This window comes from Mus caroli, unplaced genomic scaffold (assembly GCF_978045245.1).
Source record: "Mus caroli unplaced genomic scaffold, Mus_caroli_1 scaffold_17, whole genome shotgun sequence".
Lineage (NCBI taxonomy): Eukaryota > Metazoa > Chordata > Mammalia > Rodentia > Muridae > Mus > Mus caroli.
The window spans coordinates 35570807-35594311 of record NW_028227272.1 but is presented as its reverse complement, the minus strand read 5'-3'; the positions used below and the strand labels follow the sequence as shown (position 1 = coordinate 35594311).

Genomic DNA, 23505 nt, shown 5'->3' with positions numbered 1-23505 from the left:
GCATAAGAAAACACCTGAAAAAAGTATAAATCTTAAAAAACAACTAACGCTTATCAAATGTAATCAATAATTTAACATAACTTACTTTTCTAAGTTTCCCTATGATTGGTCCTTTTTGTCGCTGTTTTTGAAGTCTCTTGGTGAGCCCGATCATCACTGATTAAATGCTGCAGCTTCTTCCCCCGCCCTCCTGGTTTTTCTTTAGTGTGGCTTTCAATGTCTTGTTAGCTTTTTGTCAGTCCACCACTTTGTTTTCTTTAGTGACTTGGTTCTGAGAGCACCCACATAAAAATGGACCTGTTTCCTGGGCAGTACAACAGACTCTGGCCCCGTTGAGAAGTTTGGCTGCCATTCGATTTCCTCCTGTAAATTCAGACTAGAATATCTGATTGTCTTGACTTAAGCTCACTGCTGGCCTTGTAGGTTGTGGAGTACCATCTCAGAGAAAAGGGAACCGTCAGTATAGGAGCAGCAGTTGGCTGCTTCTTGTTTTCCATTTCTTTGGGACACATTGAGTGGAGGAGTGGGTTTCAGACAGGGTTTTACTATCCAGGCCATGCTATCTGGAATTCAGTTCTTCTGCCTCAGCATACTGAGTGAAGGGATTACAGGCAAATGTGTCTAACATACATTTTATTTTTCAATTCCATTGTAGCAGATCTATACCAAAGAGCAAAAGCCACTTCCAGGAATCTGAGGAAGTTCTGTGTAGGGCTAGTATCACTTAGGTTGTGTATGTGAGGACAGATGATTACTCAGTAAACAATCTCATTTGAAATGAGAACTATATCAAGTACGGTGTAAAAGGGCAAAGTTGCCTAAAGACATTCATTGCAAGTCCAATATGAACTAGTAAGTACGAACTGTGCCTCCAACTTGACTTTCGCTTTGAAGTATGAAAGGCATGCATTCATCTTAGACAACAAACGCAGTTAATTCTGGTTGACTCCAGTTTCTTTTAAGGACATGAAGGATAAAAAGGAAAATACCTGGAAAATGCTGGCTGAAAATTACCAACATTTTATTACCCTCAAATGGGTATACATAGCAACATGTTTCCTACAAATTACACTACAGTCATTGTCCCTTAAAAAAACAAACAAAATAGAGGCTAGTCAAATATTGCCAGTAAGCAGTATCCTGAACCCCATACTAACTGAACCTTGTGCTTATTAAAAGCATTTTAAATTAGCTTGTCTATGAGCTCAGAGCTTGGGGTCTAACAGATACAGGTTAAGAGTGGTAGAGCCAGGAAATCTGGATTCTGACTCCCCTTCATAATTCAGGTTCCCTCCTGGAACCTCAGTGTCTTCATTAATTCAGCTAGTGTTCTGCTAAGTGCCATAGCTCACACCTGGAAGTCTGGCACTCAGGAAACTGGTGCAGGAGGATTGCTGCAAGCTTGAAGCCTGCCTCCGCCACAGAGTGATTCTTTGTCACTGTGAGGATAGGGTAGAACCCTATCCTAAGGTATCGAGTGTGTGTGTGTGTGGTCCCTAATGTCCTTTCCAAAGAATTGAGTCTCTAAACTATGTCCTCAGAATCAGCAGAACTTCTGTGGTAGGCAGTTCATTCCTCTGAGTTTCCTTCTGCAAACCACTGGAGAGGCTTCACCTAGAGAACACGTGTCTGCAGAGCAGGGCAGTACTAGGTTTCTGAAGTCCTTTACAGAAGAGGTCAGTTGCAAATGTAGATGAGACCTGAGGAAACAAATGGAAGAAGTGAATGTTGCAACTCTAATTTTTGCAAGAGAGAAAAATACTGTGCTTAAAATTTCGAGGCCAATTATATTTAACTTGAGGTAACAATAGATATTAATCTTGATAACTAAAGAATATTTTTTTTTTTTTTTTGGTTTTTCGAGGCAGGGTTTCTCTGTGTAGCCTTGGCTGTCCTGGAACTCACTTTGTAGACCAGGCTGGCCTCGAACTCAGAAATCCGCCTGCCTCTGCCTCCCGAGTGCTGGGATTAAAGGCGTGCGCCACCACGCCCGGCTCTAAAGAATATTAAAATGGGCAATTTTTATAATATGAAATGCAGTAGCTATTCACCAAGCAAATGTTTATTAAGTACTAGGTACACCAAGCAACCACATGTCATTTAGTCTAGAAGATTATTGTCTACTGTGTGTGGTAAAGATCTCCGACATAGTTGCTTTTCTCTACAAGCTTGTAGTCTGGAAAAGGCTACAGGAAAATAAACCCAAGTAGTATGTAACGTACTAAAGTCGGTAGATGGAGTTACATGATCTCAGCAAGATGGCACAAAAGGCATGCGGAGAAAGTTGGACTTGTGACTTGGTTCTCAAGTACAGCAGATTGGCCAGAATACAGCTGGGTGTAAGTTGGGGAAACTTCATCACAGCACTGAAAGGGAGGAACATTGTGGGAAGGCATTCCGAGGAGTAATATGTTTAAATGGCAATAGGAAAGGGATGTGGCTCCGGCAAATATACCGATAGGCAGAGCAATGGTGGCCATCTAATTTGATTATTGGTTCGTTTTTCGCCTGTATGATGACTATAGTCTAGATGTAACGGTCTCCCAAAGGCTCTTATGTTAAAGGCTTGGTTACCAGTGGACGGTCAGGCTTGTGAGAAGCCACAGGAGTCTGAGGAGTTTGTCATAGTCCTACTGTGGTGGCATTGCTGGAGATGGTGACAAGTAGGAAATGGGTCAGATTAGAGGGAGCAGGTCACTGGGGACCTTGCCTGGAGAGATGTCTCCTGCTCCCTGAAGAGAGCTGCTCTGTCTCACTGCACTCTCACCATGGTGTTCTGCCTCACTACAGACCCACAACAGTGGAAACAAAGAACTCACTAGTACAAAGAGCTCAGTCACACCTTTCAACCTCTGAGAAGCATAAAAGGAGATGGAAAGAGCTTACACACAGATTTTTTTTTATAAGATGAAATAGTGATCCTGCAAAAACAATAGAACATTGTTTATCAATTTCTATAATTTTTGTTTTGTTTTTAGCACAAGGTCTCACTATTATAACCCTGCCTGCCCTGGAATTCACTATGTAGATCAGGCTAGCCTTGAACTTCCAGAGATCCTCCTGCCTCTGCCTCCTGAGTGCTGGCATCACAGGTCTCGAGCTGTTGACCACCATATTCAGTTCAGCCTCAGATTTCAAAGTTCCATTGTTCTCTTTCGTAGAAGACGGTGGAGTCTTAGGGAAGTCAAAGCTGACATACACTAACCACAGTTGTCACAGAAGTTAATACAGCATTCACCCCATTAACGGACAGCATTTAGGACTGCAGCAGTAACTGATCTACTTTATGTGTCGTCATAGGACTAAAGCCAAATCTTAATGTTTTTCATTCTTTGGCATCTAGTTATTCCATATGAAGTGCCTGGAAGCCATGTCCTGAGGAATGATGGAGAGCAATGGATACTTTAACTCCAGAGAGTCAAAAGCTTTGAAGCTTCTCCTGCAGGCCCTGGGTTCTCTTCTGAGGTTTTGAATGGGAAACAAACATGACAGGATAGTTTTAAATGAAACTTGGCCCAGTGATTTATCAGTAGCCTGAGTCTTTAAGAGAGAACCCACAGAGAATGTGTTTATGCAGGTGACCCGAGGCTGTGTTCTTCAGTAGTGAGAGATGCAGGAAAAGTGGGCGTTCAGGAGAGGACCTTGGCCAAATGTCAGCCGCTTCAGGAACTCAGATGAGTGTCTTACAGCAGAAGATACTGAACTAGCAGACAAAGAGGGTGTCTCAGTTTTGGGTTTTATTGCTGAGAAGAGACACCATAACACAAAGCAACTTTTTAAAACAAAAACAAAATAACTTTATTGATTCTTTGTGAGTTTCACATCATGTACCCCAGTCCCACTCATCTCTCTATCTCCTCGTATCTGCCCTCTGTCCTTGCAATCTCACCCTCAGAATAATACACATACACACACACACACACACATACACACACACACACACACACACACACGAACACACACACATTAAAAGCATAGAAAACATCTTGTCATGGTAGCTGTAGTGTGCCAGTCGCTGTGTGTCTCACAGCATACCCTTCAGTCCATACATCTTCACTTGTGAATGTTCACTGCGATGAGTGGTCTGGTTCAAGGCCTCTGACTTCTGTGACTCCATCAATATTGGATCCTCAGCAGGACTCCTCCCAGTTCCCCTGTTGTCGGCCTATGACATGGAGGTCCTGCAGCTTTGGATCAGCAGGACTGCCTCTTTCACATCACAGATGATGTAGATTTACGAGTGGGCCAACTCAAGGTCCTGGTCTGGGCCAGGGTGGGAGCTGACCTGGTCAGCCCATTGACTCACTTATCTGCACCACCAGCTCCAGCTAAGCCACCCAGTGCTACCATTGGCAGGAGGCAGGGTCAGCTCTCCCACTCTCATGGCCTGAGTGCCAGCTCACTTGCACCCACACCTACTGTGCAGGGTCCACTCTCCCAAGTGACCAAGCTGGCAAGGGGCTGAACTAGCTCGTCTCTCCCACACTCAGGGCTGGCTCACCTGTGCCTTTACCATCAGAGCCAGCTTCACTGTGTTGCCCAGGCAAAGTGTAGGGCCTGCTCTCCCAAATTAGGAACAGGGTTAACTTTCCTTCTCTCGTGACATTTCAACTACTGAAGGTGGAGAGGGGCAAGGGGGCAGAGGGCATCCATCACCCCTGGGCCTAGGCCACCTCTCTGTAAGGGCACACAAATGGTAAGGCCAGCTCTCTGGAGCTCACACCCTCGGGCCTGGCTCCCTTGTGCCCCCACCACCAGGTGAGAGGACTGAGACAGACTGACTCCATGACAGGCTTCAAACTGGCAGGCCAGAAGACTAAGCCTAGATCTATTTTCTGGAACTGTGAAAATCCAGGCAAGTCAGTTACGGGGGTGGAGGTGGGGAACCCCAGGCCATGGGCAGCCAATCAGAAACTGCCCCTCTATCAGAAGCTTCCCTGCCACCTGGCCTGAGGCAAAGGCAATGTGTCAGTAACAGTTTCCAGGCTTTCCCAGCAACAGTTTCTAGCTCCCACCCCTGCACCCCAGTTCTGGAATGTCCCTAGAACCCTACCCAATCCCAAAAAACCCCACACTGTTAGAGATTGAGTCAACTAATTAAAATAAAGGTCACTTATCTCTCCCTAATATGCTTTAAATTGGGCCTGCGAGCCCAGCTGAGCGTCTCCATCTTGACAAGTGGTAGACATGGTGAACTACAGGAAAAAACCCACTCGTTACTTTTGCATACTATTTGAGTCTGGGGTATCATTCTTCAGCGAATCATAGACCCTTACATTTGGGCTCTCAACCAGGATTCGCTAGAGACCCCCAACTCAAATAGTGGAGTGTCTTTCCAGTCGACCCAGCTGTCCAGGCACCCAGTTGTCTTTCGTCTTGTCCATCCCTGCGTTTGTGTTTTGGGTTTAATCTGGAGGCTGAGTGGGACAAAGCAGATTCACATTTTGTCGCCCGGCGAGGGGCAACTGACGATGCTCCTAACCCCCTACCAGGATCAGGAGAACTTGCTGGTTTTTATCTGATGTCTGAACCAGCTGTGGGTCTGTGAGCCTCCCTTGCACAGGGGGGAGAGGGGGGGGACTGTCTGAGACAGCCTTTCGGTTTGTTTTTTGTTTTCCCCGTGGAATGTCCTTCTGTGTCTGTCTGTGTGTATTCTGTTTGTGCCTTTTGTCCTCTCGTACACATTTTCCCTTGATTCCTAGGATGAGACAGGCGGAAAGCACCCCACTGGGCTTGGTCCTGAGCTATTTGAAGGACTTTCTCCTTGTTGCAGAAGACTCAGGTCTGGTTGTTCATCTCTGCAAACGCACCACTTTTGCAGGAATGAATGGCCTGCCTGTAAAGTCCGATGGCCTGAGGAGGAGGTGCTTATCTTCCATCATTTACAGGGTTCAAGGCTGTAGCTTATGAGGCCAGGGGCCACATGACAATACCTGGTCGAGAAGCCCCATGTTTGGATGAGACCTGTTTTGTCACCAGCCTCGTCACTCCATTGCCCTTCTTTCTCTAAGGGAGGATCAGCCTTGGCGCTCTGTCTCTCTGTTCTACTCCTTATGTTCCTGCTCCTGCTGTCACTGCCCCTGCCCAGCCAGCACAGGCAGAGGGAGGAGCAGCCCATGACTCTTCTGACTCCACTCGGAGTCTACCTCATACTCAGGCCTGTACGGTCCAGAGGGTCAACTCTACTACAGCCTTACCCCTCCAGGCTATGGGATCCCCAGAGGCTCAGGAAAGACCATTCATGACATATGTGCCATTTACCAGTAATGATCTTTACAGTTGGAAATTATAGAGACCCCCCATTTTCAGAAAGACCATCAGCTCTCACAGGTCTTCTAGATTCAATCATGCCGACTCACCTCCCCACCTGGGATGACTGTCAGCAACGGCTCCAGTTCCTCTTCATGACAGAGGAGAGAGAGGATCGGGAGAGTCGCCCGGAAACTGGTTCCGAGGGCAAATGGGCTACTGCCCACGCAAGCCCAGGCTGATATGGATGCAGCCTTTCCTTTGATTTGGCCCAACTGGAATTTTAACACTGCTAAAGGTAGGGAGAGCTCTGGGTCTACTGCTAGATTCTGATGGTGGTTTCCAGGCGGCCCACAAGTTTATCTAAGGTAAGCGAGATGGTGCAGGGAAAGAATGAGAGCCCCAGGGAATATCTAGAAAGACCATTTGAAGCCTACAGAGCCTACATGCCTTTTGACCCAGAAGCCAGAGAGCACCAGTCAGCTGTAAACATGGCTTTTGTTAACCAAGCTGCCCCTGACATCCCGTCAGAAGCTTCAGTGCCTGGACAATTTTGCAGGTAAGCAACTGACTGTGTTAGTAGCCATAGCTGAGAAGGTTTTGAAAAACCAGGAGACCCCTGAGGGTCTACAGACCGGACAGTTGGCAAAAGTGCTACTCCCTGCTATGACCCACAGTTGCCCTAGTGTGTGTGGGGGGGGGGTGAGAGAGAGAGAGAGAGACCTGAAAGACCTAGCTTACAAAAGGGGGAAAGGTAAGGGAGCCCCCATTGAAGAAAAAACCCATCCTTCATTAGAGAGGAAAAATTCCATTGAAAGAATGCCCTAAGAAAAATAAAGAGAGGGCCCAAAGGAGTTAAAAGAACTAGATGGCTGAGGGTGTTGGGGCTTAACCCGCCTCCATGAGCCCTGGGTGACCCTAAAGGTGGAGGGGAAGCCCATAGACTTCCTGGATAACTCTAGAGGTGGAGGGGAAGCCCATAGACTTCCTGGTAGACACAGGGGCACACATTCTGTTTTGAAACAACTGCTGGGGCCATTGTCAAATAGAAAAACATGAATGCAAGGGACAACCAGCACTAAAGCCTACCCATAGCCTACAGAAGAAAGGTGGACTTGGGATTGGGACAGGTAACCCACTCATTTATGATCAGCCCTCTGCTAGGAAGAGACCTCACCAAAATGGGAGCCCAAATCCATTTTGGCCTGAGGGATGGAAGTTCTGGATAAGAGTGTCCCCATCCATGCTCTGACCTTGGCCCCAGAAGAGGAAGACAAACTGTTCCCTCAACCAGCCCCATTGCCAAGCCTGCTACTCCAAAGGTTTCTGGAAGAAGTCTCCAAGGTCTGGGCAGAAAAAAATCCAATAGGACTCACCTGTCATTGGTCCCCGGTTCTAGTAAAATTAAAGGCTGGGGCTACCCCTGCCCAAATCAGGCAATCTCCAATGCCCAGAGAAGCCAGAACAGAGATCACCCTTCACATTAACCGGCTCTGGGAAGCAGGGATTCTGCTTCCTTGCCAATCACCATGGAACACTCCCCTCCTTCCCATCAAGAATCCCCATTCCATGACTACTGGCCTGTGCAGGATTTAAGGGAGATAAATAGGAGGATGGAAGACATCCATCCCACAGTTCCAAACCCAGACACCCTACTAGCAGCTCCCCTGCTCCCCGCCCCCCCCCCCGCCCCCGCCAGCACACAACATACTCTATTCTTGACCTGAAGGATGCCTTCTTCAGTCTTTCAAATTTCAAACAAATGATTTTTAGTAAAATTGCAATTATGACTTTCATTATAAGGTAATGGCATTGTACATATGTACCGAAAGCTGGCATGGCACTTGGTAGAAAGCCATAGTTCTCATGGCAATCTATCTATTTTGTTTTTGCTTATTCTTTTTCTTATTTCACATGTTCCTGGTAGCCTAGGCCAAGATCTTAAGTGAGAATAATGGATAAGAAACCATCCCTAGAGATGGGGTCACTAACATGACCTTATCCCCAGGGAAACCAACGCTTTACTTTTTAAATCATTTACAAAACTATGATGATAGATAACTTTCCCAACAATAAAATTTCATATGACTACACATGTGTCATCAGAGGTGGGTTTTGGTATATGGTAAAGAAAGCCTTAATTAGAAAGAATTAAAATAGTTTAAATTTATGCATTGGAGATTTATAAAAAAAAAAATCAGCCATTAGATGTTGGATAATAATTGACCATATGGGGCTGGAAAGCTCGCCTAGAGGTTAAGACCATAAAGATTTATTAACCTGATCTTGGAAGTATGCTACTAGCCTTGGATGATTGCCCCCACTGAATATATTCTTTTAGAATTGTTATATTTTGATGATTTACATTAACAATGATGCTACCTGTTTTGTTTGTGCTTGTCTCACTGGATACAGTTTCTAAGAGATATTTTTGTGCTTTACTGTGCCAAATGATTTTTGTTGGTATTTGTGATTGTTTCACTATTAGATATAGCTTCCAAGAAATGTAATGTTTGTTTTTTTAATGTATAAAATCCCCTGCTTGAGAGCTGCAAAATACATTTAGATTGAAACTGCCTCTGTGTTTGTTTCTGTTTGTCATCGCTGAATCCTTACCCGCCTATCCTCTAGGACCCTCATTCCAGGGACGCCCATACCCAACTGGGGTGGTCTGTGACAACACGGGGACTTTACATCTCTGGCTATGATCCAGGACTCCTATTTACTGTCCAACTGCTCCAACATAGCCTTGTGAGACCCATGGTCCTCTTAGGCCCCAACAAGGCCCCAATTAGTGAGGATGAACCAGGCACACCCCTGACCTCTGCCTCTGCCCACCATCACTCCCTCATCAGGACCCACCACCCTTTCACTCCAGTGAGGTCTCACTTCATCTAACCAACCACTTCCTAAAACACTTCCACATCCTGAATTACCCACTTCATCACCTGTGTCAGGACCCCTGCAATTATTAGAAGCCTCTTTCTAGGCTCTTAACACCTCCTGCCTGGACTTAACACAGGACTGTTGGTTATGCTTAAACGCTCAGCACCCCTTCTCCCCCCAACTACGAAGTAATAGCTATCCCTGGATAGCTATTCACACACTACAGATGGTATTCAATATAGAAGGCAACAACCAGACAGAGATACACTGACCCTACAGTCAATAACAGGACAGGGACTCTATGTCCCCATGTTCTCTAGTGGCAATATGAACCATGGACACGGACGTCAACAATGACCTCTGCTGCAGCATAGCCATAGAGCCAGACGTGGCCCTCACTGGCAGTCTAGGCAAGGACTGTAGCTGTTGGTATTATGAATGCTAATTATGTTCCCCCAAAACCTGCTTACACAGCGTATCTGCACATAGCTTCTGTGAACCTGCCCCCCAAACTGGTTCTGATTGATAAATAAAGATGCCAACAGTCAACAGTTGGGGAGATCAGACAGAGGTGGGATTTTTAGGATTCCCAGGGTTGAGACTGGGAAGAGAGGAAGAAGGAAGAGATCGGCCATCCTGGGAGACTATGGAGGAGAGGAGAGATGCTATGGCTGAGAAGAGGGCAGGACAGAGAGGCATGGCCACCATGTGAAGGAGCCGGGAGAACACAGCCCAGAGGGCTGCCCAACCGGGTCTAGAGCAGCCAAGATAGAACATAGAACTTAGTAAGTAGTAACTCGGGATTAACCACATGGAGGTTAGGCAGTGGCCCAGCTATTGTGCTGCTTAAGGCAGATTAAAATATAAAGACTGTGTGTGTGTCTTTCTTTCAGGAACCTAAACCACTGAGGCGGGTAGTGCACGCACCACTGGGATTTATTTGCAAGAGTGAGACGGGGTATATGGGAGGATTTTTTAGGAAAGAATAAGAAGGGGGGGGGAGGATGCTGCTATTATAATCTAAAACCAATCAAATTTAACTAAAAACAAAAAATGAAACTAAGATACATTTTTCTTATTCCAAAAGAGGAGAACCAGAACACAATTACAATCAGATCAACGCAGAACCAAAGATCAACAGTTAAAACACTCGGCGCTCGATGTCCTGGACTCTCTCATGATCTTCTGAGCTCCAAAGGGCTCAAGAAGCGTCTGTTTGTCTGTCTCTGCTCTCGGCAGCACATGAAGCATACCGGACAGGCTTAAGCCAGTTCACTCTACTCCTGCCACTGTCCTTGGTCATCTCATGGTATCTCCGTTATCTGAGGTCATCGCTGCCACGGAGCCTTCACCTTCACAAGTGGCCTCTCACAGGGCCAAGCATCAGCTGCTCTCTGTGACAGGCTTCTAAAACCAGTCCCTCATATGGGAGACTCTTTATGACCCACCACCCCATGGACCACAGCATTTGTGTGCTGAGCCCAGAGAAATGCTTCTCTGTAGATTTCACCTCAGTTATACTGGTCTCTTAATCACAGCTAATTTTTCAGCTCTAGCTAACCAGCATCAGTATAGCAAAGTGGTGATGCTGGGCTTTTGTTAATCACAGCTGACTCTTAAGCCCCAGCAGACCAGAGACCACATACTCTTAACACAAATATCACACACACACACACACATACACACACACACACACATGCGCGCGCGCGCCAGCCATGTAAAATGTATGAGAGACTCACACACTTCCTTTGAAACTTCACAAGCCAGGCCTTTGCCATTTGAGTTTATCTCACAGGTCTTATTTTCCAAGCTCCACAGAACATTCCATTAAGGAGTGAACATTAAGCTTCAAGTGGCTTTTCCAGAGTTTTAAATACAGGCACAGACTTTCCCCACACAACGTGGTCAGGTTTGTCAGTATGACACCCCACTCCTACTACCAATTCCTGTCCTAGTTAGGTTTCTGTTACTGTGATAAAGACAATTTGGGGGAGGAAAAGGTTTCCTTCACTTTATAGGGTAGAGTCCCCATTGCTGAGGTAAATCAGAGGAGAGGCTCTGGTAAGAAACGAAACAGGAACAGAGAATGTTACTCACTAACTTGCTCCCCATCATTTGCTCAATACTCTCTTTTTATTTAATTTTTATATTATTATTGTTTTTACATCCCAACCATAGTTTCCCCCACCCCACCCCCACCCCATTCCCCTCCCTCCTCTCCTCCCAGGCCCTCTCCCCCACTTTTCCTCTGCCCCCACCCCATCCACTTTCCCACCACTTCTCTTCAGAAAAGGGCAGGTCTCCCACAGACACCAACCAAACATGGCATATCAAGTTGCAGTAAGACTAGGCACCTCTCCTCTTAGTGACAGCTCTTTTTCTTATACCACCCAGGGTCACCTGCCCCTGCCCAGGGCTAGCACCACCCACAGTGGGCTCGGCCTTTCTACATCAGTCATCAAGCAATCAAAGGCCCAGCAAACTTGCCCGTAGGCAACCTGATGGAAAGAAATCCTCATTCAAGGCTTTCTCTTCCCAGTTAACTCTATCTTGTGTCAAGTTGTCCAAAAGATCAGCTAGCACGGTGCTGAAAGAAAGAGTGTACCTCATGGACCACATAATACCAGGTCTCCCACATGGACAGAGAAGAGCTAAAGGAAGGCAGGTGGCTACCTTCAGACAGTCTGTTCAGCTAATGCTTCTTCAGGCCCGAAGTTAAGGCTGGCGTTTGTTTCTCTGCTCACCTCATTTCTTCTTCTGAAACAGCTTCCTTGAAGATAAACATAAATTATAAAAACAAATGAAGAGTCCATAAATCATCACCATCAACACACACACACACACACACACACACACACACACACACACCTGTTTTCCAGGGACATTTGGTAATTCCTGAAAGACATTTTGTTGTTACTGTTGTTTGTTGAAAGACGCCGAGGAAGCAGAGGAACACCCCTTATATACTAGAACACTACTGGAACCGAGTGTTATTCGGCCCAGCCATGTCAACACTAGTAGTGGTGAGGATGCCAGACACTGAACTGGAGAGCAAGACTAGTAATTCATACCAGAACCACTATGAGCCCACTAAGCTTTGTATCCCACCCTTAAGATGAGCTTCTCATAGCATAGTGTCATGGGGTCCTCTTGGATCCAACTTAACTCAAAACAGCAAGTCAGCGCAGAAAAGAAAAGCCCATTGTAACCAAGTCACCACCAATTGATCAGGGATGCAGAACAGACTCGGGAGCTGAACTGCAACCCCGAGACAGAATGCTATAGAGCTTTTAAGCATAAAAATCACAAGCCATCACCATCCATGCCAAGTGCATTTTCCAGCAACCATGGTTCAGGGATAGGGGTCCTCCCTGGGAACATTCCTTTGTGGTACACGTATTTTGTTCTTAATAGTCGGTTTGCTCAACTGTGGGAAGGTGGCTTGCCCAGCAGTCACTTTTAACTTGCCAACCAAGATGTCACTCATCCAGGGAGGTCTTGGGAACTTTGTTTGACTCTCTATTCTAAATGGAAGTTTTATTCAAAATGACTTCGGTTTGGTTCCTTCTTACAATACTAACTGGTGACTTTTATCTGAACTTTAACCTTTTTTTTAATTTTATTTTTTTTTGGATGCTGAAGGTTATGAAGTTATAAAAAAGGTTAAAGCGGATGTTGGTCTTCTAATTTTCATTTGCTCAGTGTATGTGACTCCTAGCCTAGTTGATAGCTTCAGGGTGATTATGGTCAGATGTCTGAAATAGAAATCTCTGTTTTGGTCAGTTGCAGAGACTGAGGGGAGGCTGTGTTTAAGTCCCCAAATTTTGTTTTTTTTTTTTTTCTTTTTAAAGACTTTTATTTATTTCTTTTATGTATACGAGTACACCATTGCTCTCTTTTTTTTGATTTTTAATATTTTTATTACATATTTTCCTCAATTACATTTCCAATGCTATCCCCAAAGTCCCCCATAGCGCCCCCCACTTCCCTACCCACCCATTCCCATTCTTTTGGCCCTGGCATTCCCCTATATTGGGGCATATAAAGTTTGCAAGTCCAATGGGCCTCTCTTTCCATTGATGGCCGATTAGGCCATCTTTCGATACATATGCAGCTAGAGACAAGAGCTCCGGGATTCTGGTTAGTTCATCATGTTGTTCCAACAATAGGGTTGCAGATCCCTTTAGCTCCTTGGGTACTTTCTCTAGCTTCTCCATTGGGAGCCCTGTGATACATCCAATAGCTGACTGTGAACATCCACTCCTGTGTTTGCTAGGCCCCGGCATCGTCTCACAAGAGACAGCTATATTTGGGTCCTTTCAGCAAAATCTTGCTAGTGTATGCAATGGTGTCAGCGTTTAGAAGCTGATTATGGGATGGATCCCTGGATACGGCAGTCTCTAAATGGAAGTCCCCAAATTTTAAAACCCATAGTGTCCTAGAAATCTCTTCTAACCAACTACTCCATCTTTGATACGAAAGTGCCTTTTGGGGAAATGAGGATTGGTTAAAAAAAAAAAAAAAAACAAACACTTATTGCATCTAACTTATCAAGTCTTTTTTTTTTTAAATAATTCTTTAAAGGATTTATTTATTTGATGTGTATCAGCACACTGTAGCTGTCTTCAGACACACCAGAAGAGGGCATCAGATCCCATTACAGATGGTTGTGAGCCACCATGTGGTTGCTTGGAGTTGAACTCAGGACCTCTGGAGGAGCAGTCAGTGTTCTTAACTACTGAGGCATCTCTCCAGCCCAACTTATCAAGCCTTAATGACCTCTTCCAAGGAATAACTCTTCTTTCAGACCTTGCCATGCCACCTGTCCTCTGAATGCAAAGATTAGAGAAATCAGTCAGTGCTAGAGACACTTTCAAAGCAGTCAGCAATCAGTGGTGTCTCCAAGAAAATAGAACGTTATGGAAAACCAACAGGGATCAATCTCAGATGCAGCCTTCCTTTTTGAAACAGGGTCTTGTCACAGTCTCAAAGTTTCTTTGTGACACAGTCTTTCTGTTCTCCTGTTTCAGTCTCATGAGTGCAGAGATTGGAGATGTGTGCTACTCGAGTTAGCTTTCAGACTGGATCTTAAGAGCAACAATAACAACTTCTTCTTCTTCTTCTTGTTCTTCTTGTTCTTGTTCTTCTTGTTCTTGTTCTTCTTGTTCTTGTTCTTCTTGTTCTTGTTCTTCTTCTTCTTCTTCTTCTTCTTCTTCTTCTTCTTCTTCTTCTTCTTCTTCTTCTTCTCCTTCTCCTTCTCCTTCTCCTTCTCCTTCTCCTTCTCCTTCTCCTTCTCCTTCTCCTTCTCCTTCTCCTTCTCCTTCTCCTCCTCCTCCTCCTCCTCCTCCTCCTCCTCCTCCTCCTCCTCCTCCTCCTTCTTCTTCTTTTTTTTTTTTAGGGCAGGCCAAACCCTAGTTTATTTCAGTGTCAGCAACAGCTTAGCCATCAATCAATCAATCAATCAATCAATAAACTCTACCCAGGGCAACAGAAGTCTCTACAGCGAGGCTAAGGGCTCAGCCGCCAGGCGGCAAACATCAAGGATGCATGGCGGGCACTGTCCGGGTAATAAGTTAGGAAGTGGCAGCCTGATGGTGGCGAGGGCCAGGCTTCACTTCTGGGCCGGCATGAGGTCGTCAATTGCCTGACCCTGCTCGAGCCGCTTAATGAGCAGTTTCACTCCGTCCACCACCATCTGCACCAGCTCCACCTCTGAGAAGCCCAGGCGGTCAGCGTCGGAGACATCAAACACCCCACCGACAGCAGCGGTGTCCACGCCACCTGTGCCTCGCTTCTGAAGCCGCAGTCGCTTGAGCACCTCCGAGAACTTCTCGTGCTTCCCCAGGTGGGGCAGCTTGATGTGCACATCTGCCCGCAGTCCCGTGCCCAGTTGGATGGGCATGTGAGGATGTAGCCCAGGTGAGGGTTCCACATGAACTCACAGTTCTTGGACTTAAAGAGAGTTTCGATCTGAGTGAGGCCGGTGCAGAATCGGGTGAACACTTCCTTCATGTTGCCCCCTTCTGCATGGAGATGACCCGCAGGTGGTCCTCCTCGTTGATCCACACCAGGAAAGTCTTATTGTCATTGTGCCATATGCCGCGAGCAACCGGCCAGTCGCGGGCCATGCCGGGAGGCCAGCAGCAGAGGCGACACAGGCTTGTCGAAGAGGAAGTGGTCGTCAATGAGCTGCTGATGCTCGGCCGGCCTCGGTCATGCTCTTGAGCGCATAGTACCTGCCAGACAGGTCGCCATCTAGGCTGGACAGAGCTTCTACTGCCAGTTTCTCGATGGCGCGGCGCTCCCGGCGGCTGCAGTACGGGGGTGGGGGGTGGGGGACAGAAGCCGCGGATGCTGCGGCCTATGCGCACCCGCGAGCTCAGCACGTAGTTGGTGTCCAGGTCATCGCCACCCTGCAGGTTGTCTGGGTTGAGGTCGGTCTTGTGCTCATCACTGGGCTGGTAGCCGCCGTGCCGCTCCTCAATAATGGGGTCGAAGAGGTCCTTGAATACGTCGTAACTCTCCTCGTCGCCCGCCACTGCACCCACTGTCATGATGTACCGGTGGCCCGGATTGTCTACACCAGTCTGAATGACGTCGTCCAAAGTAAAGCCGCTCCGCATACAGCTCGGGGGTCAGCACCTTGGCTATATGGTTGTTGTGGCTGCTCAGATCAGGGAATTCATCCTCGGCCGGGAAGCGCAGCTTCTGCTTATTATGGCTGTTGGAGAAGGGCATGGCGGCGGCAGCGGGCGGGATGCCTGACGGAGCAGGGGCGATGGATGATGGATGCCTGTGCTTGCAGCTACTGGCGCAGCGCAGAACGACCGAGCAAGAACTTATCTTAATTTGAATGTCTAGAAGAATGTCTAGAAGAATGCTAGGCATACAGTAGGGGTCCAGGATATATATATATATATCTTAACAGTGAATGGACAGAACATGATGAGAACATTAAAAAAAAAAAAGATTTAATTATTTTATCTAAGTACCCTGTAGCTGTCTTCAGACCCACCAGAAGATGGCGCCAGATCTCATTACCAGGTGGTTGTGAGTCACCATGTGGTTACTGGAATTTGAACTCAGGACCTTCGGAAGAGCAGTCAGTGCTCTTAACCACTGAGTCATCTCTCCAGCCCGAGATCATTTTTTTTTTAAATCTGAAGTTGCCATAGATTTACTGTAAATATGAGCAGAGATTAGACTGTATACTGAAGATGTGCTGAACCCTACTTACAGTGTCTGGTCTTCTAGGAACTGATCATGATAATAAAAGTAGTACTTACTGTGCTTACAGAAGCATTTGAGGACGACGACGACGATGACTGCTATTATTACTGCACCGACTCCTGCCCCAAAGAGCACAAGTGTGTTCTTGCCATCAGGAGGGGCTTCTGGGGCTGTGGAAAGACAAGAATCAGTTGTGATGTGCTTCCTCCTGCTGGGTTCCCATCCTACACCTCTTCAGTATGTACCTGTGGAGAATCTTTTACTTTGCCAGATCATCTCATGGACACACAATTGCTAGCATTCCCTTGCACTGTTCTATATCCAATGATATAGATATTGCACATGAAAAAAAGCCACACAGTGGCTGCTTTAAGGTTTGGGAGGTGCTCCACGTTCTCTTTATGATTGATTGATTGATTGATTGATTGATTGATTGACTTTCCTTCCAGGCTTAAGTTTGGGGAGGATTAGGAGAACTAAGAATGACTAAGAATTGGTATTAAGGGATCATTCTGGAAGTCACTTTTGTGGGCTAGCTTCTGATGAGCTTCTAGATTCATGAGGTGCAAAAGAGGGATACAAAGACTGCCGAGGCAGGAGGAGAAAGAGGTTGGTGTGTGTTGCTGCCATCCAGTTCTCCTCACTGGGGGCAACAGCTATGTCATTTATTTTTCAGTCTTTCTGGGAATAGCAACATCTGACAGCGAAACCTTTTGACAGGAATATTAGCAACACCATCCCTCTGGCTTCTCTGGAATGGCTTACCAGAAATTATTGAACACTAACTCGTTTTCAATTTTCCCCATTACCAAGCCTCCTGGGTGAGGTTTGGCTTTCAGCTTATTTGAGCATTTGACACCACGGACTCCCTTGTCCTCGGTTTCTCTGATTCACACTCCTGTTTCAGCTTGTTACACTCATCTTTCTTTGCAGGAGTGTCTTCCTCTTCTCAGCTTCTCAATGCCATTGATTCTGTAGTGTTTGTGTGGGCGTGGTCTGCCTTTATCATCTAACCCACACTCAAACCTTGAAAGGCCACCTCATTTCTAAATTTGAACATTACATGTCTTATCTCATTTATGGACCCCAGATGTATTATAGATCCAGCTGCTGGCAAAATTGTTGGAAGCCAGCTGATAAAAACAAAATTGACTGTTTTCCTTTTTTTTTTTTTACATTTATTTATTTATTTTAATTTTATGTGTATGGAATTTGCATATACGTCTGGGCACAACAGAACAGAAGAGGGCATCAGATTTCTCTGGGACCGGAGTTCCAGGTGATTGTTAGCCACCACATGGGGGATGGAAATCAAGGACAGTTTCTCTGGAAGAGTAGCCGCGCTCCTAACTGCTGAGCCGGTTCTTCCAGCCTCACTGTGTCCTTAAAACACATCACCTGCTGCCCTCAGGTACCACTGCGGTGAGGGGTACCCCTAGTCACCTCAGCGAGAGTGACACATTCTCCTTGTTCCCACCTCCCAGCGGGCTTCCATGGACTTCCTATCATCTAGCAGAAGACTCCCGATTCCTAGCCCCAACCCCATCACCTGCCAAAGTTCGGATCTTTCTTATCTGCCTCCTACTAGCCTCCAAACGCATCTCACAAATGATCACTTGCCTTAACTCTGACTCCAAATGATGATGGCTGTCCGGTTAGTGAGATTTTCCTTAAAAGCTCTTCATTTACAAAAACAGACTCCATAAGTAGGCAAAGCAATCATGCCTAGACCAAGCCTGACCTACCACTTGCTTTAAAATGTAAAGTTCTAAATGGGATGCAGTGGCTCATGACTCTAATCCCAGAAGTAAGGAAGCTGAAGATTATGAGCTCAAGGCCATCCTGGGCTGCATCATGAGACACCATGTGTGCACATGTTTGTGTGCACGGCAACAGAATCTGTATGACCCGAGAAGTCTAAAAAACTATCTGAACTTTTTCTAAAAAAGTTCCAGCAACTTTTGCTCTAAATTTCACAAATACCCACATTCCAAAAACAGCATCCAAAGTAAACTATATTCAAGCTATGAATACATATTAAACTCAACATAAGCCTCACCTTTAAAAATAATATAGAGGGCTGGAGAGATGGTTCAGTGGTTAAGAGCACTGTTTGCTCTTCCAAAGGTCTTGAGTTCAAATCCCAGCAACCACATGGTGGCTCACAACCAGCCTTAAAGAGATCTAATGCCAGCCAGGCGTGGTGGCGCACGCCTTTAATCCCAGCACTCGGGAGGCAGAGGCAGGCGGATTTCTGAGTTCGAGGCCAGCCTGGTCTACAAAGTGAGTTCCAGGACAGCCAGGGCTATACAGAGAAACCCTGTCTCGAAAAACCAAAAAAAAAAAAAAAAAAAAAAACAAAAAAAAAAAAAAAAAGAGAGATCTAATGCCCTCTTCTGGTGTGTCTGAAGACAGCTACAGTGTACTTACATACAATAAATAAATAAATCTTTAAAAAAATAATATAGAATTCATTAGTGATAGAGCTATAAAGTAAAAATAGACCCTGAATGAATAAACAATTTTCACACTATGAGCCAAGGCACTTTAAAATAAAATATTGGGCTGGTGAGATGGCTCAGTGGGTAAGAGCACCCGACTGCTCTTCCAAAGGTCCAGAGTTCAAATCCCAGCAACCACATGGTGGCTCACAACCATCCGTAACAAGATCTGGCGCCCTCTTCTGGAGTGTCTGAAGACAGCTACAGTGTACTTACATATAATAAATAAATAAATCTTAAAAAAAATATTAGAATACATAAAACATGATTGAGATTTTGAGTTTTGAGTGTTGTTGCCAAAAACAATTTGGTTTACGTTGGGGACCAATGTTTTCAGGAAATTTTCTTATTGGCTACAAAGGAAAATAGTTGAAAGACTCAATCTCAGATCTGAGTGGGAAAATCACACACTAGACTGAACCCATAAGCCACCCTAAACTGCCTCAACTATAAAGAGGTAGGCATAAAGTGGCCAACAGTGCATATTTAATGCATGTGTCCCAAAGACTGTCACACAGCATTGCGTCTGTACTGTGCACATAGCTGTCCTTAGGATGGGGGTTAAGATGGGAGGAGAGTCCCAAGTGCATCTCTGTATACTCAGCCATCCAAATTGTCTGTGCACTTTCATGATAACCTGCCATAGGTTTAAGATACATATAAAAAGAATCTCTTTGTCTTACTTTTTCACTTGGAGAGAAAGGGAACTTTACAAGCTTACTGCCCGTACAGTAAATTTTTGACTCAAAATGACCTATTTTTTTTTTCACCCTGGGCCTTGTTCTCAAAGACTTCTATCATATAACTTTACTGTTTTTTTTACTCTGGATGAACCAGTAGGTGGGATCAAACCTAGGGCTTTGGATGTGCTGAGCCAGTGCTATGCCCACACCCAGATTCAACCAGTAGTTCTAAAACCAAAAATCCACTCCAAAGAAGTCAATGATTTTGGTACCATGGGGCCATTAGGAGCAGGTAACCTAAAGCAAAATGCCCAAGTCGGGGTTGCGGGAGAGAAGGGCAAAATTTAGTGTTTTCAAAAAAAGACATTACATAAATTGCAAAATGACTACAGATGGCTAGCAGTTCTTAGGCCTGCCTATAAAAGTTAGAATATCTATTAAAATAAAATAAAAGTAGTCTAGTAATATCATTATTACACTTGTCCAGTGATGTAAATCATAATCATACATCCTGTATGTCTAAAATGATAAAATTTCCATCAAAATCAATAAGTTCAATTCTAAAGTGGAGCTGTGGGGTTAGTCTTCTAGGTCCTGTCTAGTAGGCACTTTCCAGCGTCATGTTGCTTACGTTTTTCCCAGGTGAAGTCCTCTGACACTTGAGCATCTCCATATTCAATGAGACACTTAATGGTGTGGTTGCGCGTCGTATTGAAATCTAGTTGGCTACTAATGGTGTACAGTTCAGATTCAGGATCCTGGGAAATTGTTGTATTGATGCCAGGTAATTCTTTTCCATTTTCCAACCAAGAGAAGCGAGGCTTTGGGAAACCCCCGGAAGCAAAACAGGTAATCCTTTTAGTGTCTGCAGATGGGTTTCCAGACTCAGTTATGTTGGGGGTAGAGAAGTCAGCTAGAGGTAGAACAAGCATACAGTTATACACGGGTACAGGTCTGCGTGCTTAGGTATATGTGAAATAAATGATCAAGGTTCAGTGAGACTGGCAAAATAAGATTGCATTTGCAAGACTCCATAAGTCATTGGTAAAAGAGCTGCTTTGAAATCATTCTCTTTATGACAATCTTAGGACATTAGACTCCGATTTAAAAGGGTCAAGGACCAAGTAAAGTGTGGTAGGACAGGCTGAGACAGAAAGGTTGCTTGAACTCTACAAGTTTGGGATCAGTCTGGAAAATATAGTGAAGACCCTGTCTGCTAGAAAATAAAATAGCCAGGCTGAGTGGTGCAGGCCTTTAGTTCCATCACTGAGGAGGCAGAGGCAGGTGGATTTCCATGACTGAGGCCAGCCTGGTTTACATAGCTAGTTTCAGACCAGCCACGGCCTTGTAGAGAGCCCCTGTCTCAAAACAAACAAACAAACAAACAAACAAATCAACCAATGGATAGGTAATAGATAGATGATAGACAGACAGATAGATAGATAGATAGATAGATAGATAGATAGATAGATAGATAGATAGATAGAAAGAAAAGCACAAATGTGAAGCCATTGATATCTATAATCTTATCTTGTAAATAAATAGATTTGGGGAACTTACAACCCTGTGGCAGAACTGTACCTGCAGTCACATTCCCCAACACCAGAGCCCATCCTCACTCTCCCCTTCTCTCTCATCCCTCCCTTTCCTCCTGTTAACTGGAAGAGCACCCATGGCTCCTTTTATCTGTTTATTTAGTAAGGAACATGTGTGAAGCCACCCTTCAACCTGAGAACCTGAAACCCACATGCGCCCACTCACATGGTCATGCTCTCCTGGGACCTCCAGTTCTCAGCACTCATGCATCACCCTAAGTCCATGTTCAATACCCCCTTGCTTCTTAAAAAAGTAAGGTTAGCCACGCATGGTGGACCACACCTGTAGGCAGGTATACTTTGGAGGCTGCAGTAGGAAGAGTATGATGTCAGCCTAGGCTATATAATGAGTTCGAAGCCACCCTGGGCTACAGAGTAAGATTCTGCCTCATTCTCTTTTTCTTTCTTTCTTTCTTTCTTTCTTTCTTTCTTTCTTTCTTTCTTTCTTTTCTTTTCTTTTCTTTTCTTTTCTTTTCTTTCTTTCTTTCTTTTTTTTTTTTTTTTTGGTAATATAGGCCATCTGTTCAAGTCCACCTTGGAAACCTGTAACAGATATTTAAATACTACGTGAAAAGGCGTCTTTAATATACTTTTTAAAAACAATTGAAGTAATTAGCTAAGAGTAAGTGTGTGTGTGTGTGTGTGTGTGTGTGTGTGTGTGTGTGTGTGTGTGTAAAAAATTCATTTCCCTTTGAGGGCACTTTGACCTTTGAAGGAGGCAGGGTGGCAGGGAGGCAGGGAGGCCGCGTGATTAGTGCTTCAGCCAGGGGTAGGCTTCGATGGAGGCCTTGCTTCGGTCCCCATAATCATACAGGGGCTCCTCCCCAGCTGTGATGTCCCTGGCAGCGATGAGGATGAGGTGAGGCACGCCGTCAATGTCGTGCAGTTTGGTCTGGCAGTTCCCACACTTACTGTGATTGATGAGTCTCCCCAGGCGGTTCGTTTCTTGAGTGGCATCCACGCAGTAGGTTTTGCTCAGGTACTGAAAATAGTACATGTAGCAGCCTGTGGAGGGGTCCTGTGCGTACAGAGCCTCTGGCTTCTTGGCATCGGTGATTTCAATGAGGTTCCCATGGTATTCTACCACAGAGTATCCCCGGGAGAACTGCTTGGTAGCGACACCCCTGCCTTTGCCATCAATTAGATCGATCTTCATGCCTTCTTGCTTCCCGCTCTCAGTCAGCTCGTCTATTTTCTTCCTTAATTCAGACTGCAGCTCAGCTTTGCCTTCCGGGAGCTCCTTCACACAGGGTAGAAATCGGTGAGTTTTCTATTCCGCTGGGTTTTCCCTTGAGACTTTTTCCGAGGGGCCTGTTTGCCCTTGAGGGGCTTTTTCAGGGCTTTGCTTAGCGACTGCTACATTGGTAGAGTCACATGATGGGGGTGGAGTTTTTGGAGGTTCTGCTGCTTGGGATTTTTGGTTTGGAAAAGGCGCCAGGGGACCTCTTCTGGTGTCTTTGCTCTTCTGTTCATCTGACTTCACAGCGCTTCGGATAACGTTCCCGGCGTTCCTCTTCTCTTCTCGCTTCCTGTAGATTCCAGCTAATGGTTTCCCCGGGCATTTGACCTCGTGATGGGCAACCGAGTTCTCTTCCTGAAGTGGAGAGCGCATTCCAGAGCACTTGTTCGGACTCATGTAGGCATAGATCTTTGGCTGCCCAGCAAACACGTTCTCCCCGTCGCTGCGGGAGGCCCCTCTGCTCCACCATCTCCCGCCACCGCCGCTGCCTCCACCGCGCGGGGCTTGCACATCTTCCTGCCTTGTGCTCTTGTGGCCTTCACCTTTAAGAAAAATGCCTAGGTAGGCAGGATTCCAGGCACTCTGGTGACTGCTTACTGCCTTGTGCCGTTGTGCGGTGGCTGTGTTAGGGCATGTGGCCAAAGATTTGTTGTATTTGTGCAAAGTCATAGATGCGAAGGACATCAGAAGGTACTCAGCTCCTACCTTAGCTAGCATTAGGACCACGCAACTAAGTCACTTCCCGAGTCTGGCCCTCTAATGTCTTAGTAGCTAAAATTCCAAAGCCTTGTTTTCCATGACCTACCCAAGGGACCTCCCAACCTCTACAATCCTCATTTTCTAAAAAAAAAAAAAAAAAAAAAAAAAAAAAAAAAAAAGGCTTGTACTCAGATAAAACTCTGTCCAAATATACAGTATTTAATCTGTAATCTCAACCACTACATTTTATTAATTCCTTGCTACTCTGACATTTTAAAGAGACAAGGAGGCTGCCTGGAGTTGATTTCATTTGTATATTTGACCTCCAGCAAGATGCTAAAGTAGACGTAGAGTCAAGTGTGGACACCTCCTACCACTTGCTTCTCACACTTAGACTTTAGGAATTTAGCTCCTCCCCTCTC

General features: G+C 45.5%; 1 protein-coding gene and 2 pseudogenes across 1 annotated transcript in view; all 3 read right to left on the bottom strand.

The window, feature by feature from the left end:
- Window positions 1-312: 312 nt before the first annotated feature.
- Cd80 (CD80 molecule) overlaps window positions 313-23505 on the bottom strand; it is a 39681-nt gene continuing 16488 nt past the window's right edge. The window contains exons 3-6 of the mRNA XM_029470234.2: window positions 20181-20462; window positions 16422-16535; window positions 11809-11905; window positions 313-1700 (exon numbers count right to left, since the gene is read on the bottom strand). Of these exons, the coding sequence (XP_029326094.1) occupies window positions 11811-11905; window positions 16422-16535; window positions 20181-20462 (491 nt within the window). The 3' untranslated portion in view covers window positions 313-1700; window positions 11809-11810. The remainder of the gene's footprint in view (window positions 1701-11808; window positions 11906-16421; window positions 16536-20180; window positions 20463-23505) is intronic.
- On the bottom strand, window positions 14609-15914 carry LOC110311579 (creatine kinase B-type pseudogene; annotated as a pseudogene).
- On the bottom strand, window positions 21896-23053 carry LOC110311581 (N-lysine methyltransferase KMT5A pseudogene; annotated as a pseudogene).